Source organism: Octopus sinensis, linkage group LG1 (genome assembly GCF_006345805.1).
Source record: "Octopus sinensis linkage group LG1, ASM634580v1, whole genome shotgun sequence".
Lineage (NCBI taxonomy): Eukaryota > Metazoa > Mollusca > Cephalopoda > Octopoda > Octopodidae > Octopus > Octopus sinensis.
The window spans coordinates 100286140-100308605 of record NC_042997.1 but is presented as its reverse complement, the minus strand read 5'-3'; the positions used below and the strand labels follow the sequence as shown (position 1 = coordinate 100308605).

At 33.1% G+C, this 22466-nt stretch overlaps 1 protein-coding gene across 2 annotated transcripts in view; it reads left to right on the top strand.

Annotated features, from left to right (window-relative positions):
* LOC115215415 (histone demethylase UTY-like) overlaps positions 1–22466 on the top strand; it is a 164259-nt gene that overhangs the window by 10880 nt on the left and 130913 nt on the right. For both annotated transcript variants that reach the window (XM_029784586.2, XM_029784578.2), the window contains exon 5: positions 7161–7219. In XM_029784586.2, coding sequence (XP_029640446.1) covers positions 7161–7219 — 59 coding nt within the window. The remainder of the gene's footprint in view (positions 1–7160; positions 7220–22466) is intronic.

Genomic DNA, 22466 nt, shown 5'->3' with positions numbered 1-22466 from the left:
CATATAAACCTTAACTAAAATTTAATTTATGAAAGGGATGTGGTCCTCTTACCCAATTAGGTGTACAGTAACTCTAAATAGAGAATGATGATGTGGAAAGAATAGAAAAATGCAAATAATTTTGTTTTTTAAGAAGGTTGGCATAAAAGAAAGAATCAAAAATTGCAAATTATAAAAAAAAAACAGCAATAAGGAGGTAGTATTGGAACACCTTTGAATTGTTAATTCATTTTAAGTAGAAATAGCCATCACATCATTATTAAGTCTCACACCGTTGGTTCTAAGGCTCAGGTTAAAAAAGCTGTAGCTGAAAACCTGATAGCAGTAAGATTAGTGCCTGACCATAAGAAAAATTGCATAAAAATGATATATTTTAAAAAAATTCAAAGGATTGGACCATGTGGGCACCAGAAAAATAATTGAGTATGTGGTTTCATGATGTGCATTCTAAATAATATTTGTGTCCATAAAAGCAATAAAGAAGTAGACAGATTGGAAACCACCAATGTTTGATATCTGACATTGAAACTAAATGGTACAGATATACTCCACATAATGTTTTGAAATGATAGTATAACAATACTGTGGCTTTTGCCTGTACATGCAGACAAAGAAACAAATGTAAACCATCAAGAGAAAAGTGCTTGTTTGTAGAAGTTTCAATTCTGGTTCTCTCACCCTGATAGACTTTGTATGGTTAGGGGTTTTTTTTTCCAGTGAAGGAAAGTGATGACATTTCAGGTGAGGGATATCAACTGCCTCAATTGTAAATTCTAAAAACTTAGAATGAGTATAGTATCATCATAATCATCATTTTATGTCCACTTTTCTATGCTGGTATGGGTTGGCCAGGTCGTCATGATTTGAGTCAAATCTTATTCAGAATCTGTATCCTCCTACCTGGAGGACCTTGTCTAACATATGCATTAGATTTTTGGCATGGTTTTTATGGCTGGATACCCATCCGATACCCATCACTCAGTGGAGTACACTGGGTACATTTTATAGTATCGGCTCTAAAGAGGTTGTCATATATTTAGCAAAATTAAAGATCTCTCTACCCTACCCTCACCAACCACTTTCCAGGGTGGACTGGGTGCATTTTCTCAGGGCACTAATACTAAAGTTGCCTTTATCTCTGTACTTTACATTGTCCTGTTTTTTTTTTTTCTCAAAGCAAACATGACTGATAGTATGAATAAGAGGGTAGAAGAAAAGAACGTGATAGAATGGTAGGCAGGGTGTAATGGAAGCATTAGTGATAGCTACTTATTGATTGTTGTAAGGAGATTGTATAAGAAACCTGATGCATGATGAGATATAAATAAAGATGGGCCACAGTAAAAGAGCTCATGATGGGTGATGGTGAGAATGATAGATGTCGAGAAAGGTCACGTGAACCAGAGAGGATGAAAACAATAGCAAATAGTGAAGGAATGAAGATAAGTGTACATGTGGAGTAATCTCATGCTGGCTCTTTGTTATTCAAGCATCATTGATCAAACTAATCAAATATCATAGGTGGCATGCTTAATTGGGATTGAGGGTAAGAGGGCAGTTGATAGAAATTTAATAGGAATAAGATGGGTGGGAGACCCAATATAGATAGGTATCCAAACCTCCATCACTGTAACTATTATTTTAACATTTGTTTTGCCATGCTTGCACCACAGAGCAAGCCTTTTCCAGTATTGCATCACCAATCATCACAGTTAATCATCTCCTTCATAAGGTTCAGCTTCTTGAGATCAGCCTCCATTACTTCGTCTCACTCTTCTATAGATTCCAGCCACTTCAATTGCTCAACATTACTTTATATTGCTAACATCTCCCATGTGCCAGTTGTCTCTCTTGCATACAGTTAGATTTCTTTTACATCCAGCTTTTCACTTGGCTCATTTATGCTTTGCCATTCATGCATATCATTACACATCCAATGGAGTACTTTTCTTTTTAGTCACTGCAAATCTTCTACATTCAAGGTTCACATGTTGTCACTATGTAGCATCACAATTTATATTCAAGTGCCACAAAATTTGCTCCTCACTATCATCATCATGTATACTTTTTCTGAAGAACTATGATAAATAGAATCTGAAAAGTGAACCCTGGTGCACTCTTACCTGCATGCTAAATTTATTGCTCTATTCATTACTAACTCTCATTTTGATGACTGTATATCTGTACAGTGCTTCTGTGGCCCTTACAGATCTTTCAGTGGTCCCTAGTTATCTTGGAAGTTATCAGATTACAGTGGGAAAACCTTCTCAAGGCCTTTTCTATGTCAACAAATGATAGGTATGGCAGCTTACTCTTAGCTTTGTCTTTCTTGGGCAAGGGCATCAGTAATCCTTCCTCCTGACACAAACCCAAACAGTGTCTCATCCAGGTTAATTCTTTTCTTTATCAGTTGTGCTATGACTTTTTCAGTAACTTCCATAACTTGGTCCATCAACTTAATGTCTCTAACTTTCTTATTCTTGTACTTCTGCTTTGCATTGTAATTACAAACTTTTAAAGATAATATAATTATCAAATGGATGTAGCTTCGTGGAGGTTCAGACATGGCTGTGTGGTTAAGAAGCTTGATTCTCAATCATATAGTCTTGGGTTCAGTCTCATTGCACAGTACTTGAGCAAGTGTCTTCTATTGTAGCCCTAGGCTGACTAAAGCTTTGTGAATAGATTTGGTAAAAAGAAACTTAACGAAGTCTCTGTGTGTGTTGGCATGTATCCTTGCCATGACATCATGGTTGTAAACATGCACCAGTGATGTTGTTCATTTTCAGTCTTCTATGAAAAGCATGTCTGGCTGTGACAGGAAGGGTATCTAGCCATAGAATATCTGCTTTAACAAATTCTGTTTGACTTATGCAAGCATGGAAAAGTGGATGTTAAATGATGATGATGATATAAGGTATCTTTCAACCAATGAATCTAATTTTAAGAGATGAGCAATAAACAGTATTGTCAGCTGGTTCTTTACTATAACTTACAAAACTATTTGGCCATCTGCTCTGTGATGTTGCATAACAGTAGACACATCTAACGACTATTTCAGTTTAAAATCACAGTAACTCAACATTGTCAAGAAAACTAAACATCTAAAACATTATATCTGGTATTTAGATGAATTGACCTTTCAGTACATTATAAAGTAAGCTCTTAGCCACTTATACAATGATCCAGATATTCCAGATATTCCAAAAGTTACCAAAAGGGAATCTTTTGGAATGTGTCAGTACCTCTAACATGTTGTACAGTTTAACTTTTTGATATGAACTTGCCTAAAATCTTCTAGTTCTATGATACAAATACCCTGCTTTTACCTTCTAGCATTTAAACTGGCCTTGTCAGGTCCAAATATTCTACATGTTTTATGTTCAAACTGACCAAATTTGGCTGCTCACACCTACCATACTATGTCATTTTAAAAATATACTTTCACATCATTGAAATCTAGAAGCAATGAGATAATGAGTGGTTAATTCAAACCAATTTGAATAAATAAGCATTACATTTGCCAGAATAATCTGAATGCTAAAGGGTTAAAGTGATATAAATTAAAACCTTCCATCAAAATTTCCTGTTAATTTATGTTCCAAATACCAGCTTAATAAAGACAGTTATTTTACCAAATTCTTCAATATTTTCAAAATCAGTTGAAACAAAAGCAGTATATTTCAAAAAAAAAAAAAATGTGGTACCAAAAGGGTTAAAATCACTTCATGCTTGGGGAAACTTAGTGGAGTTTGCTATGTTACAAGCATTTGGAACTGACTCTAGTTCCTTCTCACCACTAACCACAAGCTGTTGAATTTGGTTACAGCTGCATCATTGATATGAGTCTGGGAGGATTTGCAAAGCCTATAAGTACTATAACACTACCTGAACTTATAAAAAAAGTTCTAAGTTGATGTTTTTGGAAAACTGCAAAGTTTGTTTACAAGATTAAAAATACAACAAATCTGAAATATCTCTCATGACTATCTATATCATTGCATCTATTTTTAGAAAAATATGTCATTTATGCTTATCTTTTAGTTGTCCTTCACCTGCTAAATGTTTCTTGTGTGTACATTATATCTGGAGTAGTTCAGTACATTGTCCTAGTTTATCTGCTTTGATTTTACGGAGAGTTGCACATCCATATGCCAAAGATAATTTACTGTCACCTTCTAAATAGTGTCTTCACTTCATTAAAGTAGATATCTTTCAGTCAAAGTGAGTGACTCAAGGGGAGAATGGGTACATTTTTTAATTCATTCCTCAGACTGGTTGAGAGAAATATAATCTTGATCTTGAAAATGCCTGTTCTGTCACTTGGAGACATATTATTGAATTGAATTTCTCCACTACTTTGAAGAGAAATGAGTATATGTCATAAACTTCTTGCATGCAGGTTTGTGATTGCAGCTCAAATGTATCTGCTGAATGTAGTAGGAGAGAGAACAATAGAGTAGCATATTTTGTGAAGCAATGATAGTGAGTAGGAATTGTGCAGATCATCAATTTTACTATCTATACCAGTGGTTCTCAACCAGGGCCTATAAGATTTTGGGGTAGGGTGGTGGTTCATGTAACAAAATAGTAAATTGGGGTCCCTGAAAAAATTTTGCTTTAGATGTATGCATTGGAAGAAACAGCTAAGTTTCTTTCTCTAACATTTTACATAGTTCAACGTACACTAGTTAATGAGTGGATAACACAGTATTTGTAATTCTAAGTGAACACTTGTCACTTCAGAAATTCTCAATTTCAAAGTAAGCACATTTCACTTAAACTATTTTAGATTGCATAATCTTTAAAGTGTTTTCCAACAAGTAGCATCAAGTAGATATGACACTGAGAATGCCCATGGTCAGCTCAATTGTGGCTTAAACTACTATTTTGTTTAGTCTATTAACATTAATTTGGAAACTGCAAATAGAATAATTTTAAAACATTATATAAATACAAGGAAAATAAAAGTCATTACACAACCTAGTAGATGATGCAATGCATGTCTTCTTGTATGAGGTAATATGCAATATTCCATCAGTCAGCTTGCTAAAGATATATCAAGACAAAATGCAACTGTCTCAAAATATATTTGTGATAGTTGCATTTCAAAAACACTAGATAGCATGCTGATAACCAGGAAAATGGTGGTTCTAGTTCTGCAGGATAGATATTAACCTGATATGATCATTGCTAGACATGAATTTGCCAAATTACATTTATGACAGTTGATAGTCTTTCTGGAAAGCAAATTTTGTGGATGAACATAGTTGATCCTTAAGGAGCCAGCCTATGGTTAGAACAGTTTGTTAAACAGCAGGGAAAAATCTAAATATCATTGTTGCTGTGTTAAGCACAGAAGAAATGATCCTGAAAGTATTTCACACTCATGTACTTGAAAATTCTTTGCCTTTTACCTAAACATTTTTAAGGACAGGAATGCATTTACATATTTGATAATGCATCCATTCACTGTGGGGTTCATGTCTCTATTCAATATATTCATAATTGTTGTTTGAGACATCTGCTACTGTATTTGTCTATACTTAATTCCATAAAGGAATGCTTCTTGTGTATATATGTAATGTGCGAGTGTACCTATATATAAATAAATGAGAAGAAAAAGAAAATAGAGATTAGGAAATTAATAATTGTTTATTATTAACAGCAAATTAATCATTGTCACTTACTGCTGTTTCAATTAATACTTAGTAAATATTAAATTGACATGAGCATAATATCTTCAGAGGGGGGGGGGATATACCCTTGGATGTTTTATATGTGTTTATGGATTCATTATAGCAGACTGAATGATACTGTTTATGATTTGTATTTTTATATGTTCGGGCATGGAGTTTACAGGTTGATTGGTGATAAGATAGAGTTGGTAAATATAATTAGAACAATCAATGAATAAATTAAATAGAGATCATAGGGGAAGTTTAAATATAAATAAGGTAAGTTTATAGTTAATAAAATAATGGAATATTCGTTTATAAGGTATAAATAAAGTTATGAAAATTTGTATATATGCAAGTACACACGTATGCATATATACACACATATGTATCAGTACGTTCATATGTATACACATGTATATATCCACCCATATACATACATCCACGCATACATACATCTGCACATACACATATGTATGCACGAATACATTAATACATATGCACACTCACACATACATGTGTGTATATATATATATATATATATAATATGCATTTACACTTTTTACCCATCACCCCTTAGAAGAAGTTAATATAGATCCATGTAAAAATTCTTATATATATATATCATCATCATCATCGTTTAACGTCCGTTTTCCGCGCTAGCACGGGTTGGATGGTTCGATCGGGGTCTGGGGAGCCAGGGGCTGCCCCAGGCTCCAGTCTGATCTGGCAGTGTTTCTACAGCTGGATGCCCTTCCTAACGCCAACCACTCCGCGAGTGTAGTGGGTGCTTTTTACATGCCACCTGCACAGGTGCCAGAGGGGTCTGGCATCGGCCACGATCGGTTGGTGCTTTTTTATGTGCCACCGGCACAGAAGCCAGTCAAGGCAGTGCTGGCATCGGCCACGTTCGGATGGTGCTTTTTATGTGCCACCAGCACAGAAGCCATTCGAGGCAGGGTTGGCATCGGTCACGTTTGGATGGTGCTTTTTATGTGTCACCGGCACAGGTATCACAACTATATATATATATATATATATATATATATATATACACACATATACACACACACACACTCAAAAAACAAACTCTAGCTGTCACATACAAGCAGTTATGACTTGTTAGCATATCATATGCTTTTGTTAATTATTTTAGCTGCCTTTGTAGTTGCAAGCAGATGTCGATATCGTTTCAGGTTTCCCACTTTTTACTGGGTAAAAGTTATGCTAAAAGCAAAGATTTAAAAATGATTCCAAAAATATGTTTATTCTGGAAACCAATATATTTTATACAGAAATTAAGTATTGAATTAAGTGAATGAAAATAAGTAAAAAAAATATGGTGAAAATATTATAGAAAGTATGAAAGAAACAATTTTTTTTCTCATTTTTGTTTGAAACATTTATGTAATTAGAAAATAAGATTAATATGAAATGTATATGTAGAAATTTAAAAGTATTTATGTATTTTTTTGATTTTAGGATGCTCCATTCCTTTATGGTCTTGGGACTGTGTACTTTCATTTTGGGGCTTTTCATTGGTGAGTAATTTTATTCCATTATTCTTAGCTGTATGATAGCTGCTTTGTATTCATCATCATTTTATGCCCATCTTTCATGCTGGCATGGGTTGGGCAGTTTGAATACATCATCATCATCATTATCTTAATGTCAACTTTTCCCTGCTCACATGAGTCAATTGGAATTTATTGAAACTAATTTTCTACAGCAGGATGCTCTTGTTATCAACCTTCACCTGTTTCCAAGGGAGCGGTGGCACGTAAAATACACCAATCCGACCGTGGCTGTTGCCAGCCTCGCCTGGCACCTGTGCAGGTGGCATGTAAAAAGCACCCACTACACTCACGGAGTGGTTGGCGTTAGGAAGGGCATCCAGCTGTAGAAACATTGCCAGATAAGACTGGAGCATGGTGCAGCCTTCTGGCTTCCCAGATCCCCGGTCGAACCGTCCAACCCATGCTAGCATGGAGAACGGACGTTAAACGATGATGATGATGATAATATTTTCCTATGACAAGAAATGTTTTCAGATTGGAAATGAACACCACTCACATGATGGTGATATTTGTTTTCAACTATCACTCAATGTCGAAGCAAGGGGAGAGTAACGCGCGCGCTGAGCTTCTTTCAGTTTCTGTCTACTAAATTCTCTCAAAGCTTTAGTCAACCCCAAGCTATAGTAAAAGACACTTGCCCAGGGTGCTAGAGTGGGGCTGAATCCCGAACCATGTGGTTGGGAAGCTTCTCACCACACAGCCTGTTAAAGAATCTTTGTATTCAAGATATATCAAAATTTCTGTTTGAGATGAAGTTTATTGAAATTTGAATTTTAGAATTCTTTTCTCTTGGGTATAATTTATGATTGATACAAAAAATCTTTGTTATTGCTTTGGTTGCTATATTAAAAGTATAAAACTAAAATTGCATCAACTTATCTTTTAACTGATACATTAAAAAAAATCATATTGCTTTTAGATAAGTTAATTCTTCTGTAATTTTTTTTTTTTGTAATTTAATGTTATAAATTTTGTATATATATATATATATATATATATAATATATATATATATATATATATATAGTTTCAAAACTTTTGGCTTTTTATTTTCATTTACATATCGTTTTGGATGCACTGCCATTTTTACTTATTTTGCATCTTATTTAAAAGGTATATAGCTTTAAATTAACTGATGTTTGTCACATTGAATGTGTTATAAAGCATTAGCTTTAACATTCAAATTTTTTGAAATTCACATTTTTTGTTTCTATTGTGTTTGATATATTTTTTTTATTGCAATTAAGATGAGAATATTATCAGCGTTCACTTCTTAAAGGGTTAATAAATGTTTCACGTTTGGTATTTAGATTTTTTTCCAGGTTAGTTTTTGCTGAACATTCGCCTGTAGACCCACTTCTAAATTTCAAACTGCATTGCATGATTATTCCACTTTAAATTAAGTGTACTGAATGTACATTTATAAATGAGATTTAAAGCTATTATTGTCTGAAAATATTATACTTTAAATATGAGTGAAAACTACTGTGCATGTTATGTATAATGGATTTTGGGGGTTTCATTAAAAGATATCCGGTTGATGCAATTTATTTAGAATCTTCTAAGCAGAGGAGTTAGTTTGAGTTATTTCCCTTGAGCGTGTTGCACTTTTAATAACAAGACCACTTAGCGCGGAAGTCCCTACACGGTCGCTCGGCCTGCTGAAAATAACAGCCAAAGCTTTCTTCCCACATTATTACACTTGACCTTCATAAAAAAGGAAAGGATAATATAGTCCTTAATGCAGTATGACTGGGATGGGGGCGGAAATTACGGCTTTGGTTACCAGTCTGATCAGTGCTGATCTGGAGTTAGACAATGACTTGTCACAAGAAATTTACTATGTATGTTTTACTAAATATACTTAAAATACGTATATTTGATTTTGATATGAAATAATAATTTTCGTTTTGAAGATAGCGAATATTGCTAAATAGTTGTTTTCATGGAATTTTGACAAAATACTTTCAATATAAACAAGTGATTAAAACCAGTCAGTAATTGATATATTTTTATCTTGTTTGATTTGAATAGAATGCAGGTAGCTTATAAATATTGCACCAAACTATATTGGAAAGCAGTTCTTTCTGAAGTTACTTTTTCTTTCAATAAAAACTGTATCTTCATTATTATTAAGAATATTAACACTACCCATGGAGTCTTATAAATATATTGAGAAATAATATGGCAAAATAAAACAGATTGAACTGTTTGCTATAACATTAGACATATTCACATTGATAGGTATAAATATAAACAATTTAATAAAACCTGTTTATTTTGTATACAATTGGAATAAATTTTCAATTACCTTTTGAGATCAATAATCCATCAATAAATCAACATCATTAACTTCAAGGGATGAGTATGAGGTTATAGACTTAATTCAATGAAGATTTACCTCCTATTCTACAATGCTGTCACAGAAAGGATGTTTATCCTTCCATTATTTACTCTTTCATGATAAAAGGTAATCATTAGCAAAAGATCAATAGTATTGATGTTTTATCAGAAAATCTATATTTGCAATAGTTATATATAGTGAAGCACATACAAGTGTCGTGTTTTAATGCACATTGAAACAAATGCAGATGTGAACTCCTAAAATCTATATGTGGATAGTTCTTTAACCAGTTAGCTATTTTTAGATAAAATAGATTAATTGTTAAAAAAAAAAATCAAAACATAATAGACTTCTTCCTAGCAAAGTGGCTAGATGTATGTTGTAAGTAAACTTGTTTTAAATTGTAAAGTTAATTGAACCTAATATCTTATGTGGATCCATGTGAGAAATTCCTTGGAAAATAATATAAAAAAGTATGGAAGAGTGATATAAAAATATATCATTAATTTTATAATGTCCATGTTCCATGCTGACATGGGTTTGATAGGATCCAGTGGATCCAAGGACTGCATTGTATTTCAATGTCTGCTTTTGGTATGATTTCTACAGCTGGATGTTCTTCCTAATACCAACCACTTCACAGTATGTGCTAGGTGCTGTTTCTTTTTTCATGCCACCAAGCAGTAGTGAGGTCACCATGCAGCTTGCATGACACTATATATATACATACATACATACACACACACACATATGCACACACATTTTTCTGTATTAGCATGAATTGGAAGATTTGAGATAGTATTTTATGGCGGGCTGCACTCCCTGTTGCTAACCCTTAAGGGATATGTTTTTTTTTTATTCCAACTGTCTTTGAAAGTACAAAGTTATAGGACATTGTCAATAAGGAATGCAAATATTCATGCACACACACGCACTTATACATGTGCATAATGGGTTTACAATTTCACTTACAAGTTATTGATTGGCCTGTGGCTATATTAGAAGGTATTTACTCATAGAACCCAAAGCATCATGTAAATATAACTTTTAAGGATTGTCCATATGTTTAGAACTTTATGAAGAACAGCATGAATTAAAATTAACAGCCAACTTAAAATAATTGAAATATGGTATCCCATTCTGTTTTTTTTTTCCCAGAAGAACATTTTGCTATTCTCTGCACTCCTTTATCATTCTCCCCTGCATTTTGTTGCTGTACAATAATTGTCACATTATATACACAAGTATCACACAAATTGACCTTCATTTGGAAAGAGAATCTCTTTGTCGCCAATGGAAATAATACCTCATTGAATTAATTCTTACTCTTGCTACTATGCTTTCAGAATACCCACCTACATCGTCAACTTCTTTTTGGGAGCCTTTTGGGCATTTTAGGAATTTGTTCAATGGGTGCTCTAACTACACCTTTCTATCTGCTACATACATTGACTGTTAGCATACCTGTGATCCCACTACACCTTTTGTGTATTCATAGTTTAATTGGATATACTTTATGGTATTCCTGGTCCCTCTTTTTTTACATATTGAGCAGGCCATTTCACAGATGGTAATAGTGCTGCTTTCTTTCCTGCTCACTAAAACTTTGTCTTTCTTAGATTTATTTTGAAGCCTCTTGAATGTAGGCTTTGCTTCTTTAATTCTTTGACAGAATTCTAGTTTGTTGCATCTCAAAATTATTTCAATCAGGAAAAAATTTGAATTTTATAATTTTGTAGATTTAACCTTTTTGATACCAATGTTCCTGGTATTACAGTCCTTGTATGAATGAATTAAGAGTAAGAGTATTTTCTTTATTTTTTTTCTTTTGTTCCTTTTTAATTTTTAAACCTTTTAATATTCTCTTATTTATAATTTCACTTTGCTGTTTGATAGTTTTTAGTTTCACTGGAGTCTTTTGTTTTATTAAATTTGCACAATATTTGTTTGTTTATCTCATTCTCATAGTATTCTCATTCTCATTGGAGTTATTTTGTATGTTTCTCTCTCATGTTTAGTAAGGATTAGTTTTGTGTGTATCTCTTTTGTGTTTAGTTGGGATTACTTGTGTGTATGTATCTCATAGTATTTAATCACTGCATATGTCTCTTATAGTGTTTAGGATTACTTGTATGTCTTGTTTTTCACTAGGATTACTGTATTTGTGTGTGTTTAGTTATTAGTGAAGATTACTAGTGTTGTATGTGTGTTGTAGATTTTAGTTGGATTTACATGTGTGTGTATTATTTGTGCTTTTCTCATTCTCGGTGTTTAACTGGTGTATACTTGTGTTTGTGTTCCTTCTCTAGCAATTTAGTCAGATTGTATCCATGCCTTCCTTTAACTTCACATTTTGTAGGACTTTTATAAATGTTTAATTTTTTTTGAAAATTACTTTTTAAGCATGTTTCCTTCATTATTCTCTTTTGCTATTTACCCTCCTAACATTTTATATTACATAAAACTTAAACTGTTTGTTTCTATGGGTTTTGCACCATTGCTGTTTAATGGTTTGCTCTTTTAACATTGCACTTAGCCTCTTTCCTGTGCTTTTCCTCATTTCCTTTCACTTAGAGATTTCCAGTGTCGTCTTACCTTTCAATAAATTTGCTTGTTTTATATACTTCTTTGAAATTATTTTCAATAGGTATGTACTTTCACTTAAAATAATCTGTTTTAAACAGTTATTTTACAAAAACAAGGCTTCTAATAAACAATTGTCTAGAATTATTGTTAGGAAAATTATGTAACAAGCCATAGAGCATATGAATACTATATAAGAATATGTTTTATGATCAAAGTTGGAATTCAAAATTGTTTTTAATTCTACAGGCTACCCCCAAGCTACTTGTTTTATGACAAAGTTATTTGTTGAAGATATTCAAAGATGCTTTTTTTGTTTTATCCAATTGAATTGAAGTGTTTGATTTGAAATTTTCAATATCTTGAAAAATAAGTAATTTACTAACAAATGTTCATAAATACCAATTTATTTTTAGATTTTCTCTTCTTCTGTATATACTTTCACCTGATCTATTTAATGCTCAACAATAAGTTTACTTTTCTGATATTACATTAGTACAGCTGCCTTTGTAGTTCTTCAGCAATGAGTCTTCTACCATATTTTTCCTTCAGTGGCCAGCATTTTCTGAATTTGAATAGATATAATAAAATAAACTAAGAAATTTCCCTTCAGCAGGTGAAGTAGAACTTGTTGACTATTATTTCATATGACAGATATGTGAAGGTATTTCATATTCAGTATTGATTGACAGCTTCTAGAATTGTTTTGCCTGTTTATTGTTCCTGTGTGAGCATAAATAGCTCAGTTATTTACCCTCGGACAACCAATTAGCAGTGATCTCAGTAATCTATATCCTGTTATTGTATCTATGGCTAAAACATTTAGCTCTAAACTTCTGGGTTTTTACCAAGCTGTAACTAAGTAATGAAGGTGGCATAAACATTATTGTGGATGAATGAATGAATGAAAGAACAAAAAAGCTGCTTACAATAAATTGGCGCCCCTATTATGGAGAATGTATCACTTAGTAAATATTTGTTATGCAAACTGAAGATAAGTTTTTAGCCCATACGTGCTTGTGAGTTAAGAAAAGAATTATCTAATGCAATGTCAGTTTCAGTGTATGAGACAACTATTTCATTGCAGAACAGAAATTTCAAGAAGTAAATTGAATAGATCTTTATTGTTATTCTCTTTGGACATTTTTTTTTTTTTGGTTATCTCACACATTGATGCAAATGGCAGAATGTGGTTACTGCAGTTCCTATCCAAGTATTTAGATCAAAACCGAGTGACCATGCATGTTTATTAATGTATAGTGGAGAAAGGTTTCAACCACAGTAAGTTCTTAAGTTAGAGAGGAGTCTTAACTCATTGTTAGAGAGAAATTTTAGATAAGCTTATTCTTATTCTTAAGTGCAAGAGAAATATTCGTGGTAATTGCAAGTTTGTGCACATGCCAGTGCTGTATAAACAGCAGCATTTTTGCACATAGAAGCTACTAAAAGAGCAACATGAGAATTGCTGCTTTGCTGTGAGAAAAGCACAATACAACCATGTGGTGTGGGGGAGGCAAAGCAAGAATATCAGCCAGATGATACACAAGTTGTATGAGTGGCAATCAAACTTGAAAGGTATGTAGAATCTCATCATCATCATCATCGTTTAACGTCCGTTTTCCATGCTAGCATGGGTTGGATGGTTCAACCGGGGTCTGGGAAGCCAGGAGGCTACACCAGGCTCCAGTCTGATCTGGCAGTGTTTCTACAGCTGGATGCCCTTCATGTTTCTTTAAGTATGTTAGTGATTTTATAATAGTCAAATTGCAAGATTAAAGCTAACACTGTTTCTTCAGCCATTTTGATACCAACCTCCCTGAGGCTGCCCCTAGTTCTCTGATACAAGTGGTCCAAATTTAAACTTCCCATCAAAATTTCATGTTAATTTATGTTTCAAACACCAGCTTAATAATGACAAAATTACTTTCTTAAATTCTTCAAAATTAATTGAAATAAAGGCAGTGTATTTCAACAGAAACATGGTTACAAAAGGGTTAAGTGGCATTGTGGAAAGCTGAGGTACAACCTATTTTACTCCTCTGAATGAACGTTATATTCCCATCTTGCATGTCTCCAGGGTCAATTTTAATGCCACCTATTCTTGCCCTTATCTAACTATCCACTTTTACACCTCTAGAGTGCACTGCTCATTCTTATTCTTTCACTAACTATCCACTATCTACAGTCTTTCCAACTGGAATGCTTTCTCTGCAGTCACTCCCTGCTCTTCCCCGCACTTCCATCATATATTTCAACTTCTCTTTTCTACATTGTCTCATTGCACTCATGTACTGTTCCCCATCTTCTGCCTCATTATCTGTCATTGTCTTTTCATCTAACTTATCTGCCTCAATACCCCTGTCATTTCTACCATCTGGCCTACCCTCATAGCACTCCCTCTAATCTATACATCTCTGGCTTACTCTCATGACCCCTTCCCAAATATCTCAATCCTTCAATGACTCAAGATTCCTTGTCATCTTTGTTTCTTTTCTTGTTCCCCTTCCCTCACACCATCTTTCCATATTCACTTTATAATGTAGGTTTATCATTGGACCTTCCTCTGTACACAATCCACCTTATAATCTTGCTACTCTGTTCCACCATTTCTCTCTAACCCTTGACACTAATCCTTCCTTTCCCCTGCCATTCTTCCCTAATTTCATCTATTCTGTTACTCTCTCCACTACCATATCAAAGCTATAAATCTTTTCCTCTCATTTTCCTCTCCCTCATCCTGGCAAAAATCACTGCACACATTTTCTCCTCAGCCATAGAAGGTACTTTAGGCCCTTAGTTTTGCTGGTTGCAAAGTAACTTCACTAGTGCTGGTACTATGAAAACAGCACCCAGTACACTCTGCAAGGTTCTTGGTATCAGAAAATGCATTCAGCTGTAGAAACTATGCCAGAGTAGATATTGGAGCATAGCACAGTCTTCTGAATCATTGGATCCTTGCAAAACATTCATGCCAGCATGGAAGATGCATGTTAAGTGATGTGCTCCATGATGCATTGAACTGTTCCATGTTGTTCATCTGATGAATCAAAGTATGAAAGAATTTAGGCTGGTGAAGTAACATATGACCAGCCGGTGACCTAAAGTGGGTTGCAGGTATGGAAAGGATTAAGCAGATGACAACTTGTTGAACTGCTGATGTAGAATTGTTTCAGGCTCATATCTTTTTATTTTTAGTTGTTTTAGTCATTAGAATGTGGCCATGCTGGGGCACTGCCTTGAAGGGGTTTACTTGAACAAATTGCCCCCAGTACTTAATTTTGTTTTTAAGTTTGGTACTTACTCTATCAGCCTCTTGTGCCAAACTGCTAAGTTACTGAGGAGTGAAAACAAGCCAACACTGATTGTCAAGTAATGACAGGACATACACACAACTGACTTCCACATAGTTTCTCCCTACTAATGTGCCACACAGTAAGACTGAACCCAAAACCATGCAGTTGCAAAGCTAGCTTTTTAAGCACACAGCCATGCCTGCACCTATATACATAGCAAAGTTCATGACATAAGATTTGTACCCAAGAACGGCAATATTCAAAACCTAGTAGCATTAAGAATTTAATACTTTCTGGTGAGATTAACACTTGCTTATGAATTCACAAAAGATGATCATCATTGATATTACACTTGTTATTAATACTACTAAATACAGCAATTTATTTAGTTCTAATGAATAGGGATTACAACTCAGATTAGAATATTGTGTTTGTTTAATACACCTGCTCCTGTAGAAACTGATTTTGTACTTGGTCCAGTGAAATAATTAATTTTGTTATATTATGCAAAAATAGTTACAGAATTACTAGTTGTGTGGGAAACTATGGCTGGGCCTTTGTTCATCAAAAGCAACTTCCAGTAGCATTTTTTCTAGTGTCTTACTGTGAATATAAAAGTTGAAATGCTACTTCATAGATTCAGACAAAAAAACCTTTTCTTTTTGAAAGAGTAGGGTATGACTCATGGATAGTTTGCTTGCTAATTCTAGCAGGTCAAGCAATTGTATATAAGTTTCTTTGTTGGATCAATACATCAAAACAATGCTTGTCAGAATTATTCTAATGTTATAGTTGTCTGCTCAGACCATGCACTGAAATAATGGATCTGGATTTCACCTAATTGTTAGATAAATTATCTACAGGCTGAACACAACTTTTTTTTTTTTTTTTTTTTTTTTACAGTACACTCTTATCATCTCCATTTACCATTCTTCTAGCATGTAATTTCCCTCTAGCTTTTTCAAACTGTCTATATCTATCAAGAACTGTGTATCAGCTATGCATCAGCAGCAGTAGTAACTGGTACTTGAATCAGTAGTTTCCTTTATGTATTTTTATTATCTGTCCATACCACCTGAGCCATCTTTTATAAGTGATACTTGTTTTTTATATATTTATATTTTTTTAATTCTTAGACGCTATCCATTGTAAATTAGTTGCATTGAGAATAAACAGGCTGCCATAGAACAGCTGTTCATAAATACCTCCTGATTTTCAAGTTTTTCTAGAAACTGTTTCATTGAAACTTAAAATAAAAGCAGTTACACAAATTTTGTGCATTTTATTTTTTGACTGGGAAAGCTGAAGCAATGAACTATATCTGAATACCTGCATAAAACTATTTTATATAAAGCATTCTCTCATAGTTTGAACTCAGCTGATTTGTGATTTACAATTCAAAACTGTCATTGAAAATTAACTGGAGTTGGTCGTTTTAAAATTGGCTTTTATTTTCAGGAAGTAATTATTTGTATGTTGCAAATGTGAAATGAAATTGTGAAACAAAGAACCATTAAAATTTTAAAAACCTCAAATAAGTGCAGGCATGACTGTGTGGTTAAGAAGCTCACTTTGCAAACCTGTGGTTTCAGGTTCAGTCCCACTGCATGGCACCTTGGGCATCTTCTGCTATAGCCCTGGGCCAACAAATGCTTTGTGGGTGAATTTAATAAGTGGAAACTGCATGGAAGCCTGTGATTCGTGCATATGTATATTTTTTGTTTGTATTTGTCTCCTATCACTACTTGTCAACAGCCATTGGTTTGTTTACATCCTTGCATCTTAGTAGTTTGGCAAAAGAGACCAATAGAATAAGTACCAAACTTTAAACAAGTACTAGGGTAGATTTGTTCAATGAAACTCAAGGTGGTGCCCCAGTATGGCCACAGTCCAATGACTGAAACAAGTAAGAGATAAAGAGGTAATTAATGAAAATATGTGATAAAAGACTGGCTATTTTAGCAAGAAATAGTACCAAGAAGTGATTTTTATCATGTGAATAGGTATAAAAGAACAGTGCATTTTTGTCAGGTAAGAAAAAATAGTTTTCTAAGGAAAAATTGTGCCAGATGTTAAACAAATGGGAATGGATTTATTTTATTTAAGGAAAGCATGAGGAGGGGAAAAAAAAAGATTGAGAATGGCACAGTAGTTGGCAAGTGTATTTGCCAGATGGTACACAAGTTGTATAAGCAGTGATGAAGCTTCAAAGGAATGCAGGAACCATGTTTATTCAAGTATGTTCATGATTAAGATAATTAAGGTGTGAGATTAAAGACAAAACATTGTTTCTTTCTTGATTAAAAGGTTGGGGGGGGGGGTGATTTTGATCAAAATTTTAAGAGATTTGGAAATTGAACCAAACTTTGGTAGTGTAAATTCAACTTAGGTTTATATCTGGTTTCAGGAAGATTTTATCTTCAGAATATTCTTAGGTAAATAAATCATCAGACTTTAAAATCTTGTTTTCTCAGTTCTTGACTTAAGAAAACATTTGATTGGTGTGTTTTCCCATTATTTTAATTTTATTTCTAATAAATTTAATTTTGTTGTTCTGTATTTATTTTCCTGTAGAATCGTAGGTGGTATAATTTTTTTTCGTATCTGAATATTTGCTTAAGTGATCAATTGTTTTTAACAGTTGGGTGCTGGGGTATGCAGAGTTATGTGCCTTGCTCAAGGGCATTGTATGTTACTAAATTCATAACTAATGAGAAGGATTATTATAGATTATATTTGTTGAGATACAGTTTTGTTTTACATTTGATTAAAAAAATTTTGACTTAATTATGAAGAAAATTTGTGTGTGTGTTTGTGTATAATATATATGATGTATAGAATGTAATTATGAACATTGGATGCATTAGGTATAAAAATTAGAGAAAAACAAATACTCATTTTACAGTTATTTTGTTTATATTCTATCTGTTCAAAATCTAATGTTAACTTTCAAATGTATGGAAATTATATTTATTTTATTCTTCGTTTTTGAGTTTCTTTTGACAAAATAGAAAAGAATTGTTTTATTATTTAGTTTGCTGTAATTTTTGTATTTGTGGGATAGTCTTTGGCAAGTCTTAATTTTATCAACTCTGGAAGGATGAAACAGAAAGTTGACCTAAGTGGAATTTTAGAATCAGAACTGGGAAACACTTGACTTGATAAAAATAATGCATCCTAGTTTGGTGTTGTCTTAATCATTTTCATCGTTATTTATTTACTTATTTATTTCAGTAAATATTATTTTCATTTTATAGTTGTTTTAGCTTATAGTCTGTCCTAATTGAGTTGTGTTAGATGAAATGCATTGCAGCTGTAATCAGCTTTTTTTTTTTTTTTTTTTTTCAAATGTGGCCTTTAATCCTTTAAGAAAACAGTGTAATTTGAGGGAGAATTGGTTGATTTTTTTTAGAAGGCTCATCAACCTTGTTTTAGGCTCCCTTTAGTCAGTTATAAAAATTGCATGATTGATATATTAGTTTAAATAAATTATGAAACTTAAAGATTGCCAAAGAAATGACTAATTTGATTAATTATGTGCTGCACATGGATAATGGAAAATTGCTGAAAGTAAATTATATTAGAAATAGATTTTAAAATATCTATAATTGATAGATATTTAAAGATTAAGTAATATTGGTTTGACCCCAAAAAGCAAAAACCATTTGATTATTATTTTCAAGATTTTAGTTTTACAGAGTGTTTATGCATGTTTTTTTTCTTTTGTAATATAAATGGAATTGATTGAGTTCATTTTTATTCTATTTTATATCAGTTGAAATTTGCGTATTTTTCTTAAGTTAAACTCTCTGTTCAGCATAAATTTTGTAATGTATATTTTAAATCAAAAAAGTTTTCAATATCTTCAAAATTTTTTGTATTTAAATAAAACCTTAACAGAGGAAATGGCTAATATATTTGATAAAAGACTAGGTTGTGTACTGTATTTTGTTAGGTTCTTGCAGGCTTGGACTTTAATACCACTGGAATCAGTTTGCCATATATAATAAGAGTATACTGTTTCAAATAGACTTTGTTTCAATTCCACAAAGAATACTCTACACCTTGTAAAAATTAATATTTTGGGTGGGGGAAGCAAAGGAAAATAATGAATTTTTCTTTAAAAAGAAATTTAAAATAGTCAAATATAATTAATTTCATATCTTCAAAACATTACTTTTTTAATTAACAGTAGTTGACGTGATTCATGTAACTTGTGCTTTACATCATTTAACCCTTTTGATATCAACCTGGCTGAAACTACCTCTGGCTTTTTAGTACAAATGTCTTATTTTCAAAAATTCTGAATTGAAATCTTCTACCAAACCTTAGTCATAATTTATGTTCCTAACACTAGCTTAATGATAACTAAGTTATTTTACTAAATTCTTTGTTATATTTAAAATTAATTGAAAGAAATACAGAGCATCTCAACAGAAATATGGTAACAAAATGGTTAAACTATCACATTGACGGTAATACTGGTGAATCAGTGGCTCTAGTGCTGATGTGCTTTAATATTTCGGGCAGCATTTCTTATTGCTGCATGTTATGGAGTATGTATGTGGTTATGTATATTCAATATGAGCTGATGAAGCATGAGTTAATAGAAGCTGCTCAAACCTAGACAACTTTTATTGTCTACAGTGCTAGGAAAAAGTGTATCCAGATATTCTTTATATATCTATGGAAATTTTCATTGAATGTTTTTAAATAAATAATACAACAGTTCTCCTATGAGTGTCAGTCTTTAACCATCTTACATGGGTGTCTGAAGTATGCTCAAGGAGGTGACTTGTCTTTTGATCTGTCTAGTTTCATCTTTCTTGTTGACCAATGTTTAGTGTCAGACCTTTGTGAATCATTCACATTTGCATATAATGGAGTAACATTATTTGTCTTCATCATTCATATGTAAAAGAAGCAAAGACAAAAGTACAATTTCTTTCTAGCTATGTAAACAAGAGTGCTTATAATACACCAAGAGCCAATATGAGAGTTTCTCTCATGGTAACTATCACAGTTCTCAGTGTTCTAACACAAAGACCCCCTTTGGTTATGAATGACCATGGTATTGCACCTAGAAAGTTACCTTTCAAGGCACAAGTCTAAGCAAGGTTTTTTTATGGAAGACTAGCAGTCACCCATCATACCAAGGTCCCCTCTCCATGCTACTGATGTTACCCAAGAGAAAAGCAAAGGCCGATACAGCATGGCACCAGCGATGTCATAACTCATTTCTACAACTGAGTGAACTGGATCAACATAAAATAAAGTGCTTTGCTCAAGAACACAACACACTGTTTGGTCCAGGAATTGAACTCACTACTTCATGATCGTGAGCCTGGTACTCCAACCACTGAGCCATGTGCCTTCAATCACAACATCCACTTTTAAGTGGGGATAAATATTACCCTTTGGTATTATTACTGCTTCTGTTGTTCACCTGATGAAATACAGTAATTTTATGTATATTGCTAGTTAGGATATCATTGCTAATTCCAGTGTCTGATCATCTACCATTGATAAACCCAGGGAAGGACAAAATCACATGATCTGGTTGTCTTGGCAGTTGCCGTGGCTGATGACTTATCTCTGCTACTGATGTAAGCAAGTGCTTATATGCAACAAGAGCCCATATGAGATTTTCTCACATGTAACTATCTCAGCACTCTATGTTCTAACACAGCTTCCACTTTTATGTGGGGATAAATATTACCCTTTGGTATTTATACTGCTTCTATTGCTAATAATTACAATTTCTTTTAATAACAAACTACATAGCTTTCACTCCAACCCTCAACTATTTGTTCTGGGCACCCAACTCATAGGGGACTACTTTTTTGTGTTTTTACTTGAATTTCTTCTTTTCTTTTTGAATTCATTAAATCTCCAAAGTATCAATCAGTCTAGCTCCCATTGCTATCCCATTCTTTTGATTTAGAAGGATCTTCATAGATAGAATAAGAAAAATAAAATGGTCTTTAATATAACACAATTTTTGTTGGTACAATGTTATTTGATACAGTTTTACAATGACGTATAAAAGGCTAATGTCAATTTCTTATGTTATTTGCCTGATATAATTTTTCATAAATATTTGTAAAATAAATCTTTACTAATGGAATTTGCATGTGCAGTTTACTTTCTTATTGATTTGTTTAAAGAGAAGAGAATTTAATTTCAACTTGTTAAAGTATTTTACAGAGATGATGGAGATAACTGTTAGATTAATATCCTTTTAGCATTTAAGCTAGCCATATCCGGCCAAAATATTCTACTTGTTTATTGCTCAAACTGGCCAAATCTGGTCTCTTACACCTATCCTACAATGTCATTCTAAAAACACGCAATCACATCATCAAAATCTCAAAACTGCAAAATAATGCATAATCATTTCAAAAGAATGTAAATAAATAAGCATTACATTTAACAGAATAATCTGAATGTTAAAGGGTTAAACCTTTGTATACAGCCTATTGATGCTTTCCCCTATAAAATATAGACCACTTTTAAAAAAAAAAAAAAACATGAAAAAATAAGTTATTTATAATTTTGTGACAACACTCATTATTGATGTGTTTGTGTAATACACACCTTATTAAAACTTTTAAATCTAAATATTAAAATACCCGCTTCGGTCATGAATGCCAAGGGATTGCACCTAGAAAGTTATTGTCTGAGGCACAAGACCAGCAGTTGCCCATGCATACCAGCCTCCCCTCTCCATGCCACTGATGTTATCCAAGGGAAAAGCAAAGACCGATACAGCTTGGCACCAGTAATGTCAAAACTCATTTCTACAGATGAGTGAACTGGAGCAACATGAAATAGTGTCTTGCTCAAGAACACAACACATTGTTTGGTCTGGGAATCGAACTCACTACCTCATGATTTTGTGTCCTACACTCTAACTACTGAGCCATGCACCTTCATAAATCTAAACATTAGGAGTACACTTTATGCACAAAAACTAAATGTTGTCCACTTTT